This window comes from Lynx rufus, unplaced genomic scaffold, assembly GCF_022079265.1.
Source record: "Lynx rufus isolate CCGP_SWC_20201006 ecotype Redwood Valley unplaced genomic scaffold, mLynRuf1.p SCAF_4, whole genome shotgun sequence".
In the NCBI taxonomy this organism is placed as follows: domain Eukaryota; kingdom Metazoa; phylum Chordata; class Mammalia; order Carnivora; family Felidae; genus Lynx; species Lynx rufus.
The window spans coordinates 126,786,196-126,807,466 of NW_025814856.1; the positions used below are offsets into that span (position 1 = coordinate 126,786,196).

General features: G+C 40.8%; 1 protein-coding gene across 3 annotated transcripts in view; it reads right to left on the reverse strand.

The window, feature by feature from the left end:
* Window positions 1–19,936: 19,936 nt before the first annotated feature.
* The window catches only part of HERPUD2 (HERPUD family member 2), a 36,182-nt gene continuing 34,847 nt past the window's right edge, over window positions 19,937–21,271 (reverse strand). For all 3 annotated transcript variants that reach the window (XM_047095379.1, XM_047095377.1, XM_047095378.1), the window contains one exon: window positions 19,937–20,810. In XM_047095379.1, coding sequence (XP_046951335.1) covers window positions 20,649–20,810 — 162 coding nt within the window. In that variant the 3' untranslated portion in view covers window positions 19,937–20,648. The remainder of the gene's footprint in view (window positions 20,811–21,271) is intronic.

Consider the following 21,271-nt stretch of genomic DNA (forward strand, 5'->3'; position numbering starts at 1 on the left):
AATGACGTCTCTGCCATGAATAATTAATTGTTCATGTACAATCTTCTCAATAAAATCCATTCTCATTAGATTAGAGGTTTCCTCAAGATGTGTGGGTTCATTATGGACATTTTTACCTCCTTCTTGTATCTTTCTTTCTTTGTCCATCTGGCAGCCTTCCAAAGAGGAAGAATTGGAAGGCATTTGAAGACCTTTGAGAAGTGGTCAAATGTCTTACTATTTCAGAACATAGTGGCTTAACTGACAGAGTAAACAACAGATAGTGAAGGACTAAACTTACCACAGTACTGAAGGGTAGTTTGGTCTTTGGGTGGGAAAAGAGGGAGTAGGGAAGGCATGCTTAGCCGTCTTCTTAGAAACTGACGTTTTCGTCCATGAGTCTTCTGCCTTCATGAGAAAACCTTAGCGACCGGAAAGCCTTGGGAAGAAAGAAACGTAATAAGATCTTGTAATTTCTTTTCAGATTATGGAATGTAAGGTCATAAACACAATGGGAGAAACATTAGAGGTCGTCTTCCACTTATTTGACAAAGTGCTGAATGCTGTCATCTGTTACAGTTCTAGCCCCTGGACAATAGTGAACCTTGTCTCTATCCCCTTCACAACCCTGCCTTTCCATTCTTCCCTCCTTCAGCCTCACACACAGATGTGTTCAATTCTTCCAGCTGTATTGCCGAATTAAGTCAGACTTATTAAATCTACGTTTGAATTTTTTTTTAAATTTTTTTTCAACGTTTATTTATTTTTGGGACAGAGAGACAGAGCATGAACGGGGGAGGGGCAGAGAGAGAGGGAGACACAGAATCTGAAACAGGCTCCAGGCTCCGAGCCATCAGCCCAGAGCCTGACGCGGGGCTCGAACTCACAGACCGCGAGATCGTGACCTGGCTGAAGTCGGACGCTTAACCGACTGCGCCACCCAGGCACCCCATGAATTTTTAAAACTACTCTAGGGGCGCCTGGGTAGCTCAGTCAGTTAAGCATCCAACACTTGATTTCAACTCAGGTCATAATCCCGTGATTCATGAGATCGAGCCCTGCATCTGTGCATTCAGCACAGAGCCTGCTTGGGATTTTCTCTCTCCCTCTCTCTCTGCCCCTCCCCCACTCACACATGCATGCACACATGGTGCTCTCTCTGAAAATAAATATTTAAATCAATACAAGTAAAACTACTCTAGAAGAAGAAAGGATCTCATCTCTAGCTTCAAACACACTTTCTATTTTTCTCCTAAACATTGGATGAGGCCTAATTATCATTCCTGCTCATAGTCATGGTCTAAAAGAACACTTAGGCATAAAACACACTTGGCAGATACTAGACACAGATTTTTCTTTCACAACTTTTTTACATAATTATATTCATCCGATAGACAAGATTTCGTATTCTGTTCTGTCTTCTCTAGCGTGTCATATGCCATTTTTGAGGGTAACAACCACCGTTTAGAAAAGCTGCATAATATTCTGCTGGGCAGACACACTCTAACAAGCCATACTCTTTTCTTCCCATTTTCCATTACTATCAATTATACTGCAATGAGCAATGTCTTTCTGTATAAAACTTTTCCACTATTTAGTATTATTTCTATAGGTCCAACTCTTAGAAGTATAACTACTGAATTAAAGGATAACATTTAGGTTGTTGAGATATATTGTGAAAAACTTTCCCAAAACACTACTCCAATGTATCCTCCTACATTTCCTATTAAAATTAACTTTCAATTTAAGGTGTGTCAACAGAAGAGGCAGACTTTAAATGTTTATTGTGAAAGGTATCTTCCATACAGAAAATTTATAACATACACAGTTTAAGGAAAAATAATAAACACTTGTGTACCCATCACCCAGTGTAATAGAATATTTTGAAAACCTTAGAAGCCCCCTTTGTATATTGTAGCACCTACAGACATATCTCATAATCTCATTAGCTTAAAATACGTATACAGACACATACATTTATATTCCATTCACATCACAGCCTATGCAGCTAAGAAACACTCTTTGATATAATTTTGGGGCATTTCCATCTTACAATTTTACCCTCTGAGATCTTTTTTTCTGCCTGTAGTCAAGTGTGACAAGTAAGAGAGAGGGCACAGAGAACTGACATCCACTTTTAACTTCCTTTCTCAAGAAATGACACATCTCTGCTTTCTTTGTGAGAACTGCCACATGCCCTCAACTTCACCATAAAGGAGGCTGGCAGACATGGTCTTTCTTTACACCCAAACAGTGCTGTCTGCTGCCTCTAGCTTCTGCAACAGCACCCTTCCCCAAGACAGAACCCCTTCCTGACTTTTGTTAATCACTCCCTTGCCTTTCTTTAGTGTTAAAAAAAATTGCCTAGGAAGCACAAACCTAATTGTGTGAGGGAAACACAGAAAATCACATTCATTCCAGACAAACAGCTATTGTTGATGGAATTCTCAGATGCATTCCTTCTGTCATCATTTTTTAAATTACTGCCTTCTATATGCAAAATCTATAAGGAAAGATGCAATTAATTTTCATGATGCCACATAGTACTTGGCTCCATCGGTCCATCAGCAAAATTCCCTCATGAGAAAATTCTAACTGCAATCAAGGAAGCAAATATCTCCCAAGAGCTCCTGGGAGAAATAGCTGATTCTAGGGCTAGGGCAGGACATATACAAGATGAGCCTGGAACACCTTGTTTTGCCAGGAAGGCATAAGGAAATGTTCAAAGGGGAAATCTCAGTGATGAGAGTATGTCAAAGGGACACCGGAGCCAACTGAAAGCATTCCCAATGGCCAAAGCTGGAATAATATGAGCAACAAAATAAAGTAGTAGTGGATTAAAACCCAATGTATAAGATAGGTAAAGATCCATGAGTCCAACTGATGTAAGTAAATGATTGGAAAAATAAATGGGAAAGAAGAGACAAATATTTCATGTAGAAGAACTCTAAATAATTTATGTAGAGACTCATCTATAAAATGGTAGAGCAGACCCTACTATTTAAGTACAGGATGTACATGGTGACTTCCTTCCAAAGAGCAGAGTATGGAAAGGGAGTAACTCTACAGTGGAGAAATCTGACAAACACTGCCTCAACCAGGTGACCATGGTTAACATCAAGAGCAATAAGTCATGTTGATAGTGTGTACTCTTGATGTGATGTGAGGAAAAGGGCAATTTACCTCTGTGCTCATCCCCCTAAACACACACAACCCTACTACAATGAGAAAAACATCAGACAAGTCCTAAATGAGGGACATCCTATAAAACACCTGACCAGTACTCCTCCGACTGTCAAGGTCATCAAAAAGAAGCAAAGCCTGAGACACTGTCACAGCCTAGAGTAGTAGGTAGACATGAATAGAAAAGGGACATTAAATAACTATTAAGGAAATTTGAATCAAGTATGGACTTAGTTGATAACGACGTATCAGTATTGGCTTCTTAACTGCAATAAATGTACCACACTAGTGTCAGCTGTTAATAACGGGGGAAACTGGGTACAAGCTGTATGGGAACTCTCTGAACTACTGTTGCAATTTTTTTCTATAAATCTAAAATTTCTAAAATTACAAGTTTATTTTTTCAAGTTAAAGAGTTAAAGATCAAGTTCAACAAAAAGATCAACAGAAACATCAAACAATTGAGGCCGCTTTTATCTATACGTTTGAGCTTTAGACTGTAATAATTAAACCCCTGTAATAAAAGATGAGGACTAAAGAAAAGTTTCTCCCAAGACAGCTGCTAAATAAGTCATGCAGCATAGACTGTTATCTCATTACCAAAAACGGTGGTCTTATTGGTGGATTTTCTGTGAATTTACCCAAAGTAGAGGCTGTCAGATTCAACCACCAAGAGCCAACTCTGAACATAGAAAGTGGGACACCAGCGCTTACTTAACTCCTTTGGGAACCACTCCTCTCTCTGGCGCCACCTAGTGCACATTAGAGTCACCTGCACAAGTGGTTATTACTCTCGGAAATTTTCTGTATGTTTGAAATGTTCCGTAATAATATTAGGTTGTGTTTTGCTAAATTTTTTTCCACTAAACTTTCAATTTTGAAATAATTTCAGACAAGTTGCAAAAACCGTGCACCCTTCACCCAGCTTCCCAAAACGTTAACATTTTACGTAGCCATAGGACAATGATCAAAACCAAGAAACTAACTTTGAAGCAATGCTATTAACTAATATACAGACTGTCTTCAAATGTCACCAGCTGTCCCACTAATGTCCTTTCTCTGGTCCAGGACCACACACTGCGTTTTTACCATGTCTCCAATCTGGGGCAATTCCTCAGTCTTTGTCTTTCAAATCCTTAACATTTTTGAACGGTCAAAGTAAAACAGGTAAACTATGGAGTTTATGGCAATCTCCCCAAAACAGTTTTATTGAAGGTAGCCCTTCTGATAACTGCCAGCGAATCAGGGAAGAGCCGTGATATGGGTTCTTAGCTGAGATGACTCTGTCATCTCTAGCAAGACCCTAGAAGCAATAGGAGGATAGGGAAGTGGCCGACAGGGGCAGGACTGTACCACACCAGGATTACAGAAAAACCAAGCTTTTATTTATTTTTTGGTTTTTTTTTTTTAATGTTTATTTATTTTTGAGAGAGACAGGGCACGAGTCGGGGAGCGGCAGAGAGAGAGAGAGGGAGAGACACACAATCCGAAGCAGCCTCCAGGTTCTGAGCTGTCAGCACAGAGCCCCGATGAGGGGGCTCAAACTCGTGGACCGCGAGATCATGACCTGAGCCAAAGTTGATGCTTAACCAACTGAGCCACCCAGGTGCCCCAGACAAACCAGGTTTTTAAATCTAAGGTCCCCTGAGCATCTACCATAGTACCAAGTTCCTAGAAACCAGGAAACCTCACCTCATTTGCAGGAACTTCTGAGGTAAGGGGCCCCAATGTTGATAAGTCCACTCAGCTGAGCTTGGTGAAGGAGTTCAACACCAAGCTGTGAGAGAGACCCAGGCCGTCAGTACAGTGCACCCTCGAGCTGGCAGGGGTCCCAGTCTGCAGCCTTCCCAGAGTTTAGCATCAAAGACTCTCTGGGCCAGGAGAGGGGTTCCTCTCTTGCATGCTTCCACATGCTACTGTAAAGTAGCATCCTGCCCTCCCCTGGGGCACCCAAGCTCTGACGAACCTAACTCTAGGACTCACCGCCATAGAGATATGTGGTGTCACAGCACCATCTAGTGCTGATGTAAGAAAGTGCACTAATGCTGCCCCTGCCTCTCTAGTCACCGTTACTGGGGGGCCATAACACAAGGTATTTAGCAGAGGTTGACAACCTTGAAGAAGCAACATGACAAGATTTCATGAGTTTACTAACTTCACACTATGACAAGCCAGTGAGGTTTGTTAGGAAGAGAGACTTTGGATCAGATGGACCAGGAGAGAATCCCTTCTCTGTTCTTATTCAATGTGACTTGTTTCAGTCTCTGAACATCCCTGAACTTCCTTTCCCTCATATTTAAAATGAGGCTAATAATAGTTACATTTAAGATTGTTATAACATACCTGGGTGAGCACTGGGTTCACATTAGGCCCCAATAGACACGTATTCCCTCTCACACTCCTCTAGCTCCTTGTGCATAATTTCCATGGCAACCAAGGTTGTCATTGAAATGGAAGAGGCAGTTCACGAGAGGTATGATAACATTTATCCAACAAGTCAGACACACTGTGAAATCCAGCAGCCACACTGCGGAGTGCTTAGAGCAGAGACTCTGGCACCCTCTCTTTCACAGCAGCTCTGCCAACTGCTGGGCTTTCCAGCTGTAAAACAGAAATGGTAATAAACACAACTGCGTCCTAGGCTTGTTGTGAGAATTAAATAAATGAATACCTGCAAGGCACTTAGGAGAGTAAACATTCGATGAGCGTGGTCAATTATTGATCACAGTTCTTAATGTTGTTGACTCAAAAATGCAGCGGTGGGGGTGGGGAGACTCAGGGCCAGCATTTATTTGATTTATGAAAAGAAAATGTTACATGTTAGGTTTCTTGTCCTTTTGAATGCTGCTACTCCATCCAGACTTGTGTTTTTCCCTAACACACACACACACACACACACACACACACACACACACACACACTCTGTCTTCAAATAGTCTGAGTCTAGAGCCTCTTGACTGTTGGCTTCCTGGGCCATGACCAAAGTGTGGGGGCGGGGGGGGGGGGGGCCTGGGCAGCCAACCTGGGCTTCATAAAGAGCCCAAATCCTTCAGCAAGCTGCGTATTCCTGGTAAAGGGGATCTTTTATCATTATGAAATATCCCTCTTATTCCAGCTATGCTTCTTACCTGAAAGTCCACTTTGGATACTAGATACACCAGCTTCCTGTTGGTTCATAATTGCATGGAAAGACTCTTTCCGCCCTTTTACTTTTCAACCTTCCCATATCCTTACACTGAAAGTATGTTGTTTTTAAGTCTCACAGAATTGGGCTTCATTTTTTATCCAGGCTGGCAATATTGTCTTTAATTGTGATATTTAGTCCATTTATGCTTGACGCAGATAGTGATGCATTCAGGTTTAAATCTATCTTCTTAACTGTTTTCTCTATTGGTTCCCATGCTATGCTCCTTTTTTCTCCTTTCTTGCCTTCTTTTGAATTTTTGAATTTCATATTCCCCTTCTATTCTCATGTTTAACATTTTTATTACTCTTTTAGCAAATACTGTACAAATGAAATGTGCACCCTGCTTTATTTCTAATATAAATTAGTGCCTTCACCATTTCCATTTCTAAGACAATTTAAGGACCTCAAAATATTCAATTCCATTTACCTCCCGTCAGACTATTGGCTACTTACTCTGTCATGTATTTTAGTTCATTATACATGTACGACCCTATAAAGCATCAAATTACTGTTTTATGGCATTACCTTTTTAGATTTATACATATATGTACCTTTCCATTGCTTTTCAATTCCTTTCTGCACCTCCAAGTGATCTGTGATCATTTTCTTTATGTTCAAACACCCATTGGTAATTTTGGTACTTTAAAATGGTGACAAAGTCTGTTTTCACTTGCCTGAAAATGTCTCCTGAGGGATATTTTTGGCGCATATAGGCTCCCGGGTTGGCTATTTTTTTTTTTTTAAGTTCTTTGAAAATACCATCTATTAGGCTTACTTACTATTGCTTCTTTGAAAGTTTTCCTCTGGCTACTTTTAAAACTGGTCTGCTTTTCAGCTGTTTTACTAGGAAGTAATTGGTGTGATTTTCTTTACATTTATCTTGCTTGGAGGTCAACAGCATTTCTTACATCTGTGGCTGAATATCTTTCATCAATTTTGGAAAATTCTTAGCCACTGTCCCTTCAAATATTGTGTCTGCTCTATTCTTCCCTTGTTCTCTCTCCATCAGTCACGATATTTGCTTACCTTTCAGTTCACCAATTCTCTCTTAAACTGTGACCATCAAAGCCATCTCCTGGTTTTTAAATTTCAGCTATATTATGTTTCAATTCTAGAATTTCCTTTTTATTTTTACTTTTTTTAATGTTTATTTATTTTTGAGACACAGAGAGAGACAGAAACAGAGCGTGAGTCGAGGAGGGGCAGAGAGAAGAAGACAGAACTCGAAGCAGGCTCCAAGCTCTGGGCTGTCAGCACAAGAACCCACGTGGGGCTCGAACTCATGAACTGCGAGATCATGACCTGAGCCGAATTCAGATGCTTAACCGACTGAGCCACCCAGGTGCCCCTAGAATTTCCTTTTTATATGATTTCCAGGTCTCTGCTGAAATATCTCCATCTTGTCATTTAAACCCTTGAACATTTTTTTATTTATTTTTAAATGTTTTTAGTTGAGTTTAGTTGGCACACGATGTCACATCAGTTTCAGGTGTACAAAATAGTGACTCAACCGCTCTATACATTACGCTCTGCTCACCTCACCTCAAGTGGAGCTACCATCTGGCACCATACACCACTATTGCAGTATCAGTGACTATATTCCCTATGCTATACCTTTCATCCTCATGATGTATTCATTCCATAAGTGGAAGCCTGTAACTCCCACTCCCCTTCATCCATTTTGCCCATGACTGCCCCCTCCACTCTGGCAACCATCAGTTTGTCCTCTGTATTTATAGGTCTGATTCTGCTCTTTGTTTGTTTATTCATGTTTTTTTTTTAGATTCCACATATGAGGGAAATCATATGACTTATTTCACTTAGCATAATACCCTCCAGGTCCATCCATGTTGTCACAAATGGCAAGATCTCATCCTTTTTATGGCTGTGTAATATTCCTGTAGGGTGTGTGTGTGTGTGTGTGTGTGTGTGTGTGTGTGTGTGTTCCATATTCTTTTGTCTATCAAAGGACACTTAGGTTGCTTCCATATCTTGGCTATTATAAATAATGCTGTGTATAGGGGTGCATATATATTTTCAAATTAGTGTTTCCATTTTCTTTGGATAAATACTCAATTGTGAAATTATTGGATCATTTGGTATTTCTTCTTTAATTTTTTAAGGAAGGCTCCACAGTCTTCACAGTAGCTGCACCAATTTGCATTCCCCACCAATAGTGTAACCAGAGTTCCTTTTTCTCCACATCCTCACCAACAGTTGGTGTTTCTTGTGTTTTTCTATTTTAGCCATCCTGACAGGTGTGAGGTGATATTTCAGTGTCGTTTTGATTTGCATTTCCCTGATGATGAATGATGTTGAACATCTTTTCATGTGTCTGTTTGCCATCTGGATGTCTTCTTTGGAAATATGTCTATTCGAGTCCTCTACCCATTTTTTAACTGGATTGTTTTTTTCATGTTGAATTGTATAAGTTCTTTATATATTTAAGATATTAACCCCTTATCAGATATATCATTTGCAAATATCTTCTCCACTTTAATAGATTTTCTTTTGTTTTATTGATGGTTTCCTTCCTAGGTTAAGGAAGTTTTCAGCTGTTATTCCTTCAAATAAGTTTTCTGCCCTTTTTTCTTTCTTCTACTCCTGGGACCTCCATAATGTGAACGCTTGTTCACTTGATGTTGTCTAAGAGATCTCTTAACCTATCCCCATGTTTTTATTCTTTTTTTTTCTTTTTGATGTTTAGCCTGAGTGATTTTCATTACTGTGTCTTCCAGATTGCTGATATGTTCTTCCACATCTGCTAATCTGCTATTGATTTCCTCCAGTGTATTTTTTATTTCAGTTTTGTATTCTTCAACTTTGGTTCTTTTTTACATTTTGTATCTCTCTAGGGAAAGTCTCACTGAGTGCTTCCACTCTTCTCTCCAGCCCAGTAAGCATCTTTACAATCATTACTTTAAATTCTTTATCAGGAATATTGCTTATCTCTGTTTATTTTAGTTCTTTTTTCTGAGGTTTTGTCTTGTTCTTTCTTTTGGAGCATATTCTTACATCTCCCCATTTTGCTTGACTTTCTGTGCTTGTTTCTGTGGATAAGGCAGAACAGCTACTTCTCCTAAACTTGAAGGAACGGTGTTGGGTGTGGTCATCCCCTATGTAGACTGTGTGTGCTTGGTGACTTTTGTTGGCTGGCTGGAGCCATGGCTGGCACGGGCTAGGGGCCCCAGGGCTTTCCACATAGCAGGTGCCCTGGAAGAGCAGCTAAGGCTAAAGTGGGTACAAGCCAGGGTGTCCTGAAGCTGTACACACAGAGGGCACCTTGGCAGGATAACTGAAGCTGAAGTGGGTGTTATCTGGGGTGCCCTGGCAGGATGGCTGGAACAGAGCCAGGGTATTCGGGAGGTCCCAGGGCTTTCTACACAGTGCGAACCCTGCCTGGAAAAACAGCTAAAGCTGAAGTGGGTGCAGGCAGGGGAGGGGGTCCTGGAGTTCTAAGTGCTGAGGGCACCCTGGTGGGAGAGCTGAAGCTAAAGCAGGTGCAAGCCGGGTGCTCTGGGGCACTCTGTGCAGGGGGCACCCTGGTGGGGCAGCTGGAGCTGAGGCAGTGTGCAGACTGGGAGATCCCTGGGCCTTCTGCACAGAGGGTGCCTCAGGAAAATAGCTAAAACTAAAGTGGGTACAAGCCAGGGGGATCCAGGGCTCTATGCACAGTGGGCACTCTGGCAGAATAGCTGAAGCTGATATAAGGGTAAACTGGGGAATTCCAGGACTCTTCACACACAGGTGGCCTGGAGGGGTTGACTGGAGCCAAGGCAGGGCACAGGCCAGAGGGTCACGGGGCACTCCGCTCAGGGGAAGCCCTGACAGGACAGCTAAGGCTACAGTGGGCACAGGCCAACATGCCTGTGTTTGCATAGGCTCTCTGTGCAAATTGTGCCCTGGCAAGACAGCCGAAGTGGTTACAAAGGGGGTGTTCCACTGCTCTCCACACTGACGGTGACCTGATGAGACAGCTAATGCCGAATTAGGTGCAAGCAGGATGTCCCAGGGCATCCCAGGGTGCTCAGCTCAGGGGGTACCCTGGTCTGATGACTGGAGCCAAGGCCAGTGCAGGTGGGGGTGTTCTGGGGTGCTCTGCACAGGGGGCGCCCAGGAGAGGTGGCTGGAATTGACATGGGTGTGAGCCGGGAGGGAGGTTCTCGCCGCTAGGGGGCACCCTGGCAGGGCGGCTGGATCTGAAGGGTACCGAACGCTCTACACAGGGGGTGCTCTAACAAGCCATCTGAAGTCGAAGTGGTGTGCGGTGGAGTATTCTGGGGTGGCCAGCACCTCTGTTATCTCGGCAAGGAGGCTGGGGCTGTAGTGGGCGCTACTCAGGGGCGCCCCGGTGCGCAGCGCCCTGTGGCCACCTTGGAGGAAGGCTGAGGCTGGTGTGGGCTGGGGCCCGGGGCTCACGGAGGCGGCAGGCCCATCAGGGCGCCCAGCCTGTAAGAAACCGGGCTGCATTTTCAAGGTGGGGGAGGGAAGGCTGACCCGGAGGACAGCCCCTCCCATCCGAGCACTCCAGCAGCTCCCCCCACCGGTTGGCGGCATTCAACGACTGACTTTTTTATACTAGTCGCTTTTTTTTTTTTTCCAATATAATTTATCGTCAAGTTAGCTAACTTACAGTGTATACAGTGTGCTGCTCTTGGCTTCGAGAGTGGATTCCCATGATTCATCGCTTACGTACCGCACCCAGGGCTCATCCCAACAAGTGCCCGTCACCCCATCAGCTAGTTGCTCTTTTAAAACCAGGCTTTTTTCCCCGTGAGGAAGGACAGAGGGCTCTGCTCCCAGTCGGTCAGTACTAGCCCTCCCCACCGTGGTTCCAGGCGTGGGCCTGGGGTCTCCCGCGTTACCTTGTCTCCATCTCTCTTGCTGTTCTCTTTGGCCTTCTATCTTTTGTTGTGCAGGGGCTGTTCAGGTGGTCCTCGGTTCTTCCTCTGGAGGAATTGCTCACTAAATAGGTATCATTTGGCATGTTCCCCGGAGCGCTTGGCGAGTTCAGGGTCCTTGCACGTCGCCATCTTGGGAGGGAAGCTGTGATTCCTTGAGCAATTTTATTTGGAGAGAGGCGGGTGGGCAGAGACAGAGAATCCCAAGCAGGCAGGGCGCTGTTAGCACAGAACTGGGCGCCCGGCTCAGTCTCTCCAAAACAGAGATCATGGCCCGAGCCCAAAATCAAAAGTGGGATGCTTAACCCACTAAGCCACCCAGGCGCCTCAAATTTCTTGGGCATTTTAATCATAGCTATTGTAAGTTCAGATAATGCTAAATATCTGAATTTTCTGAGGGTCTGTTTCTATTTACTTTCTCACTTTAGTCAAATCCTATGTTTTTCTATTCCTAGTTATTTTTTTATTAATTCCTACTTACTTTTTATTGTATTACTAGTTTATATTGTATTCTACTTTAAAGTATCCTACTTTTTATTGTATTCCTAGTTATTTTTTATTAATGAACAGATTTCAAAAACAACTATAAAGAAATTTGGGAAACTGCATAATGTTATCCTCCTTGGGTGGGGATTTATTTTCGCTTCTGGCTGTTACTAGGTTTGGTGCAAATTGCCTCATTCATTTAGGGGCTGAAGTGATTTGAGACTAGGCTTCAGTCCCTGTGAGAACAGGCCCGTTTCCATTTTGTGTACTCAAGGGGTAGGTAGCCCTTTTGGGTCCTGACAGAAAGCTGGGGTATTTAAAAAGCGTTTCCACTCAGATCATTCTGGACTCTAATTTTTGTTACCTATGGGTCTTCCAAAAATTCTGCATAGCTTCCCAGTCACTACCCTTGAATGAACAAGTGCTTTGAGGTGGGGAAAAATGGCCCCCAATTTAGATCATGTGTGTCTGCTTTCTTGGTAGTTCTCTGATGTCTTAATAGATAACACATGTTCTGACTTTTCTAGTTTTCTCAGCAGAAGGGTGGTGCAAAACAAGCTAATCACCTATTGCTGGAAGCTGAACTCTCCACATGCCTTACTTGAATAATTAACTTTAAAGAGTTCATGTTCTAGGGGCACCTGGGTGGCTCAGTCGGTTGGGCGTCTGACTTCACCTCAGGTCATGATCTTGCAGTTGGGAGTTCGAGCCCTGCATCAGGCACTGTGCTGACAGAGCCTGGAGCCTGCTTTGGATTCTGTGCCTCCTTCTCACTCTACCCCTCCCCGACTTGTGCTCTATCAAAAATAAATAAATGTTAAAAAAAAATTCTTTTTTAAGAGTTCATGTTCTAAAGTAAAATAGACAAGTTCAAATCTTGATTCTGCCACTTACTAGCTCTATGTGACCTTACGTGAGCCATTCAACCTCTTTGACTCTTAGTGTCCTCATCTGGAAAACAGAAGTAACAGTAGCACCTACCTTGAGTTGTTTTAAGGATTGGTTTTTTTAGATGCAGATAGAGCACTTAGCACAGAGTCAGGAATATATTCAGATATTAGTATTACCATTTTTACCATTAATTACCATTATTACCATAATTACCATAATACCATAATTACCATTAATACCAGATATTAGTAATACCCATTTTTAAAGCACTATAATAATTTTATTATTAATTAATTAAAACAAAACACCAGCCTCTTGCCTATGCACCCTCTTTGAGGAGTGGTAACTGGTAAAGACCCTACACAAATCTTAATTTTTCCAACTTTCCTATGGCTTTGGAACCATTGGAAAGAATGGCTTATTGCACCACATGAAATAGTTTACGCAGGCATTGGTATGTTCATTTTGGAAAGTAGATCAATTGGAGTAAGAAAGTCAGAATTTAGCAGCAGGAACAAGAAAGTAAGCTTTAGCAAGAAGACTCATGAAACTAGCCCCCCTAGACTATGGCCCCAAGGGTGAATCCAAGTAACTTCAAGACAGTAACCACTGAGGTTTGCTCCAGAAAAGGGAGACAGATCTTTCGCTGCCCTCCCCATATTAGGGCTGAACCCTCATTGTGCTGGGAAAAGCTTACTACTTACTATGACTCCTGGATGATAGAGAAGTCCCAGATGCTTTGGAACAAGAACCCTAATTATTCTGGGCTCTCTTTGTAAGAAAACCCTTTATTTCAAAGATTTCATAGTATCTTAATAAAAGGTTTACATTGCTTCACAACACTTAAATTTAAGAAGCATCATTATTTGTCTTTCAACTGTCTTAAATGTTTTGAAATGCTACTGTATTGTGCACTTAAATCTGTGGAGACAGTGGATCTCATGTTAAATGTTCCTACGGCATAAAAAAATTTCAAAACTTTTTTTCAACTTTTTAAATTGTTGAAGTGTTAAAACATCCAAAATTAAATTTATGTAAGATACAGAATACAGTAAGCATGCTTTGTACTCACCATGCAGCCAGTTTATTTCACTTTCTCAGGTGGCAGTTAGGGCACATGATACCACATGGCGAGGTGAGTCCAGCCAGTTCAGGGCTCCCAGGGAGACTCCATAGTTGGGAACACCACATTCCAGAGCCTCATGTGGTTTTGCAGACCCAGCAACGCAATTCCAGATACAACAGGCCTCCTGGCCTGATTTATATCAGACTTACAGAGAGTGGATATATAAACTGGCACACCTTAGTCTTTTCACAGTGAAGCAAAAACTGCCACTGGGACTGTACAAATGAGGATCCAAACACCGTCTTTTCTCCCCCAATTTGAAAAGCCAGATTTCAATAGTGATGATGGAACCAGAGAAACCAGTTAGAATAATCACGGGTGCTGACATTGAACAATGCCACCAAACTATGGAGAAAATGTCTCCAACTCTCCAGCCCTCAGGATCACCTTTTCCTTTTACCCACCTAACATATAATCTGACTCTCTCACCCATACTGTTTGGCTGTGGAAAGTCTAGTCTTTTTTGTGATGTGTAAGTAAAAGGAGTCGTAGGAAGTGTTTATATCCCAGAAATCCATCCTGGCGTTGCTAGTCAGCATATGGCCTAGAGACCAGTGTCTGGGCTTCTGTGCTGGTCTTTTGCCATCCAGAAACCATCTCCAAGCTACCACTGCCCCCTAGGCGCCATCTGGCCACAGCAGGGACACAGTTCTTCCCTTAATCATCCAAAATACAGCTGTCACTGGGCTGTAGTTTTTGATGAAGACTTACTAAAAGTGAGACTAACATGAGGGAATTAGTAACGTAGGAAAAAGAATTAAAATCCAGCAACACATTCCAGTGTTCTTAGAACTCTCAGCACTCCCCTTCACAGGAGGAGTCTATGACCAGCATTTTTCTCCTTAGGGCCCAATCTGTGGCTGGGATACAGAGACCTGCTCATGGGTGTCCCCCGCAAAGCGGTTCCTCTCTATGAATTCTACGGCTTCCATTCTCCCATCGCAGGCTCCCAACAGAAGAAAAAAGACTAATCTGTCTCATAATTATCTCTGCATTCTTACCCTACCCACCCACTCTGTTTTAGGATCTGACCCATTGAAGCATTTCTTCCAGCTTCGACAGTTTATTTATTTAGCTCCCAGGTTAAAATCCAGACCCTCCTTCTGGATGCACTGACTCCATCAGCCTTGAAACAAGCCATCCCTAGTCGTGATCTAAACAGTATACAAACAAATGTACCATAGCTCACTCTGTTGAACATCTGTCAGTTCTAATTCTTTCCTGTTAAAAGAACACAATATCTTACAAGCTAAATCTCACACATGCACCATACCCTTTCAACTTTTGCTGATTCAAAGGGTATGCACATTCTCAATCACTCATTCAGTATTGAACTAACTACTGGGCACTCTTCTAGGACTAGGGATGTAATAATAAGCATAAATACATCCCCAACTTCATAGCCCTCATATCTTGTAGGAGAGACGAATAAGGAAATAAATGTAAACTGCAACGGTGTTAACTGCAAAGAACAGTGCTACTGGGGAAAAGCTTCTCAAAGCAACTGGCCATTAGCTGAGCTCTCATGAATGATTAGTAAATGTTAATGAGGCAAAAAAAAAAAAAGAGAGAGAGAGAGAGAGAGAGAGAATAAGAGACTGTGTTGCAAGCCAAAAGAACACCAATTTTAGAAGTCCCTGGACTGGATGGAGAGAGTGCTACAACTGGAAGACCAGCCCAGCTCAAACAGAGGCATAAATTGAGGAACACAGATTAAGAGGGTGCAAGGACCCAACCTTTCAGAACTTTGTAAACAGGTTAAGGAGTCTGATCTTTATTCCAGGAACAATAAGATGACACTGAATGATTCTGTACACATTTTGAAATTTTGATACAAGCTGGAAAGGCTATAAGCGATTTTATATTCCCCTGTAGTTTCATGGAGTATTCTCTTAAAATTTGATAGTTTTAGCTTGGGACTCTTTGCATTTGTTTTCACATTTATTGCCCATGTTTGTATCTGTTACAGATATAATGTTAGTGTCCCCTTTCCTGCAAAATTCATGTTGAAATCCCAACCCTCAATGTGATGGTGTTAGTAGGTGGAGTCTTTGGGAGGTAATTGGGGCATGAGGACAGAGCTCTCATGAATAGAATCAGTGCCCTTGCAAGAAGAGATGGGAGAGAGTTTGCTACTCTGCTCTCTGCCGCATGAGAACGCAGCAAGACGGCTACCTACAAGCCGGGAAAAGGGCCTTCACCAGAAACCGTATCTACCAGCACCTTGACATTGGACTTCCCAGCCTCAAAAACTGTGAGAAATAAATGTGTAAGCCAACCGGTCTATGGTAACTTGTTACAGCAGCCCCAGCTGACTAAAGAGTATCCTTGCCCATTACCTACTGGGATATTGTCTTTGTTTCTTTTTAACTAAATTTAAGACTTACTTATCGTTTTTATGTTTTTTCCCTATTTGCCTTTTAATTATGTTTGTCAAAATATTATATATATACATTGCAACCTTTTCTTTTAGAGATTCTACCATAAAGGCATTTTGTCCCCCAGTACTATATATGTATTCATCTATATTTTCTATTAGTATTTGCATGTTCAATTGCTCATATTGAATCATGACGTGTTGACTGACATCTATAAATAGAAACCTAATTTTACTTTTCTTTTTAATTTTTTTAATATGCATCCAAATTAGTTAGCATATACTGCAACAATGATTTCAGGAGTAGATTCCTTAGTGCCCCTTACCCATTTAGCCCATCCCCCCTCCCACAACCCCTCCAGCAACCCTCTGTTTGTTCTTCATATTTATGAGTCTGTTTCCCCCCCTCCCTGTTTTTATATTACTTTTATTTCCCTTCCCTTATGTTCATCTGTTTTGTCTCTTAAAGTTCTCATATGAGTGAAGTCATAAGATTTTTGTCTTTCTCTAATTTCACTTAGCATAATACCCTCCAGTTCCATCCACGTCATTGCAAATGGCAAGATTTCGTTCTTTTTGATTGCCGAGTAATACTCCATTGTGTATATATACCACACCTTCTTTATCCATTCATCCATAGATGGACATTTGTGTTCTTTCCATCCTTTGGCTATTGTTGATAGTGCTGCTATAAACATTGGGGTGCGTATGTCCCTTCGAAACAGCACACCTGTATCCCTTGGATAAATACCTACTAGTGCAATTGCTGGGTCATAGAGTAGTTCTATTTTTAATTTTTTAAGGAACCTCCATACTGTTTTCCAGAATGGCTGCGCCAGCTTGCATTCCCACCAACAATGCAAAAGAGATCCTCTTTCTCCACATCCTTGCCAACATCTGTTATTGCTTGAATTGTTAATGTTAGCCATTCTGACAGGTGTGAGGTGGTATCTCCTTGTGGTTTTGATTTGTATTTCCGTGATGATGATTGATGTTGAGCATTTTTTCATGTGTCGGTTGGCCATCTGGATGTCTTTGGAGAAGGGTCTATTCATGTCTTTTGCCCATTTCTTCACTGGATTTGTTTTTTGGGTGTTGAGTTTGGTAAGTTCTTTACAGATTTTGGATACTAACCCTTTATCTGATATGTCATTTGCAAATATCTTCTCCCATTCTGTCAGTTCCCTTTTAGTTTTGCTGATTGTTTCCTTTGCTGTGCAGAAGCTTTTTATTTTGATGAGGTCCCAATAGTTCATTTTTGCTTTTGTTTCCCTTGCCTCCAGAGATGTGTTGAGTAAGAAGCTGCTGCAGCCAAGATCAGAGAGGTTTTTGCCTGCTTCCTCCTCGAGGATTTTGATGGCTTCCTGTCTTACATTACGTCTTTCATCCATTTTGAGTTTATTTTTGTGTATGGTGTAAGAAAGTGGTCCAGGTTCATTCTTCTGAATGTCGCTGTCCAGTTTTCCCAGCACCACTTGCTGAAGAGACTGTCTTGGATATTCTTGCCCGCTTTGTCAAAGATTAGTTGGCCATATGTTTGTAGGTCCATTTCTGGGTTCTCTATTCTGTTCCATTGATCTGAGTGTGTCTGTTCTTGAGCCAGTACCATACTATCTTGATGATTACAGTTTTGTAGTATAGCTTGAAGTCTCGGATTGTGATGCCTTCTCCTTTGGTTTTCTTTTTCAAGATTGCTTTGCCTATTTGGGGTCTTTTCTGGTTCCATACAAATTTTAGGATTATTTGTTCTAGCTCTGTGAAGAATGCTGGTATTATTTTGATAGGGATTGCATTGAATATGTAGATTGCTTTGGATAGTATCGACATTTTAACAATATTTGTTCTTCCTATCCAGGAGCATGGAATCTTTTTCCATTTTTTGGTGTCTTCTTCAATTTCTTTCATAAGCTTTCTATAGTTTTCAGTGTATAGATTTTTCACCTCTTTGGTTAGATTTATTTCTAGGTATTTTACGGTTTTTGGTGCAATTGTAAATGGAATCGATTCCTTGATTTCTCTTTCTGTTGCTTCATTGTTGGTGAATAGGAATGCAACTGATTTCTGTACATTGATTTTATATCCTACAACTTTGCTGAATTCATGAACCAGTTCTAGCAGTTTTTTGGTGGAATCTTTTGGGTTTTCCATAGAGAGTATCATGTCACCTGTGAAGAGTGAAAGTTTGACCTCCTCCTGGCCAATTTGGATGCCTTTTATTTCTTTGCGTTGTCTGATTGCAGAGGCTAAGATTTCCAATACTGTGTTGAATAACAGTGGCGAGAGTAGACATCACTGTCTTGTTCCTGACCTTAGGGGGAAAGCTCTGATTTTCCCCATTGAGGATGATATTAGCGTTGGGTCGCTCATATATGGCTTCTTTGATCTTGAGATATGATCCTTCTATCCCTACTTTTTTGAGGGCTTTTATCAAGAAAGATGCTGTATTTTGTCAAATGCTTTCTCTGCATCTATTGAAAGGATCATGTGGTTCTTGTCCTTTCTTTTATTGATTTGATGAATCATGTTGTTTTGCAGTTATTGAACCAGCCCTGCATTCCAGGTATAAATCCCACTTGGTCGTGGTGAATAATTTTTTTAATATATTGTTGGAGCCAGTTGGCTTATATCTTGTTGAGGATTTTTGCATCCATGTTCATCAGGGAAATTGGTCTATAGTTCTTTTTAGTGAGGTCTCTCTCTGGTTTTGGAATCAACGTAATGCTGGCCTCATAGAGTTTGGAAGTTTTCCTTCCATTTCTATTTTTTGGAACAGTTTCAAGAGAATAGGTGTTAACTCTTCCTTAAATGTTTGGTAGAATTCCCCTGGAAAGCCATCTGGCCCTGGACTCTTGTTTTTTGGGAGATTTTTGATTACTAATTCGATTTCCTTACCTGGTTATGGGTCTGCTCAAATTTTCTATTTCTTCCTGTTTCAGTTTTGCTAGTGTATATGTTTCTAGGAATTTGTCTTTCTTCCAGATTGCCCATTTTATTAGCATATAATTGTTCATAATATTCTCTTATTATTTTTATTTCTGCTGTATTGGTTGTGATCTCTCCTCTTTCATTCTTGATTTTGTTTCTTTGGGTTCTTTCCTTTTTCTTTTTGACCAAACTGGCTAGTGGTTTATCAATTTTGTTAATTCTTTCAAAGAAGCAGCTTCTGGTTTCATTGATCTGTTCTACTTGTTTTGTTTGGTTTGGTTTGGTTTCAATAGCATTGATTTCTGCTCTAATATTTATTACTTCCTGTCTTCTGCTGGTTTGGGGTTTTGTTTGCTGTTCTTTTTCCAGCTCTTTAAGGCATAAGGTTAGGTTGTGTATCTGTAACTTTACTTTTCAATTTTACTTTACTTTTCAATTTATCCCTTGAAATGTCACTTTTATCGCTTTAAGTAAACAACTTAGAGAAGCATTCATGAATGTTTTCTTACTCTTCTATTTTGTTGTATTATCTAATCATATATTACTGGACCAGTACCTCATACAACTTTATAATACATTTCATATCACATAAAGTTCTTGCATAGTAAGTTCTCCTATCCTCATTTGTTAATTTTAATTAGCTACCCTATGAGAAACTTACACCCTTCTTATAAAATACTGAATTGGCCTTCACAGGGATTTTTAAAAAGACCAGCAAGGTTTCAGACTGAGAATGAAGAGATACCCATCTGGAACATAAAGAGATGAAAATGAACTTGAAGACTTCAGCAACTTTTCCCAACAACTACTGAAATGTATACAGATTTTGGCATGTAATGGGTACATTATTAAACAATCTGAACAAATATCCCATAAGACAGTTTACCATAATTGACCTTTTATTTAAAAAAATTACAGGGAGCAATTTCCAGCATATTTTATAAAAGTACTGCCTGTATCAAACATTTATATCACTATTAATTCCATTGAAGAGCTGCCGTTTTTTTTTTTTTTAAGGTACTAATTCCAATTGATGGGATACATGCCCTTAAAATAGAAAGTTTCCATTATTTATCCAAATGTCAAAATTAAGATTATTGAGAAGTTTATTGCTTTATGGCTGGGCAAGATGCTGCTAGCACATTTTAGGTAAATAATATTCTTTATTAAAAACTATGAGGTCATTCTGTTTAAAACTTTCAGGATAATTCACAGAAAATAGATATATTTATTCAAATTACACACTGAAGGGCTGGGCTATTAGCTATAGACATTTATATGTGAAGCAGCTCTTTAAAGAAATAAGACACACAAATAGATCTGCCTTGACAGAATATACATAATTGAAATTAATAAAATCTGGAAGACCAATATTGTTATACTATGTTCTGTTAGGATCTTGAAAAAAAAAAATCACACATTTAGTAGTCCATTTGTGCTTAAAATATTCATATGCATGAGAAGCTTAAAGAAAAAAACACCTCTGTACATGATGATGAAAAGAAAGTAATAAATTTTTTTGAAATTGCACTGTTATTTAAAACACTTTCCTAAAGTCAGACCCTCCTTCGGAGCTGGCACAGTTTTTCAGGTCTAATTGGCAACCTGGGGAGGCCCCTCTGGTATCAGTGAAGTAAAGAAGGTGGTGATAAAAGACCAAGCTGACGCCATTAAACCAGGCCTTTGAATTGCACTGGCATCTTCACCTGCATCTTCTCCACTCTCATCTTCAAGCCCATCATCCATAAGACGCTCCTTTCAAACAAAACAAGAAACATACTCCTAAGGGATATGAACAGCTAGCATTAACTCATGACAGAAAGAGAGAGAATTCTTCCCTACAGAGAGAAGGAACAGGAGCAATGTCACAAGGAAGTAGTATATACCTGGCCGTCAGAAATCTTTGTTAAATCCAAAACTGATAAATTCCTCAGTGCTCAAGTTCAAAAGGAACTTTGAGATGAATGTAACTGCCAATGTAAAACAATAAATTCTCACTGCGTGCATCATTTTCTTTCTAGGCTATATTTAGGAAGAATAATGTTAGTTCTTCCTGACCGTATTATAGTCTGTATTATAGTCTAAGTTCTCCCAGATAAAATCACACAATTTCTAGGTTAACTTTTCTTAATGTGCCATTCCACAAAAACTTGAGGAACACCCCAAGATTCTTTAATCATGTTGGTCTCTTCTGCTGAGGAAATATCTATGTTTGA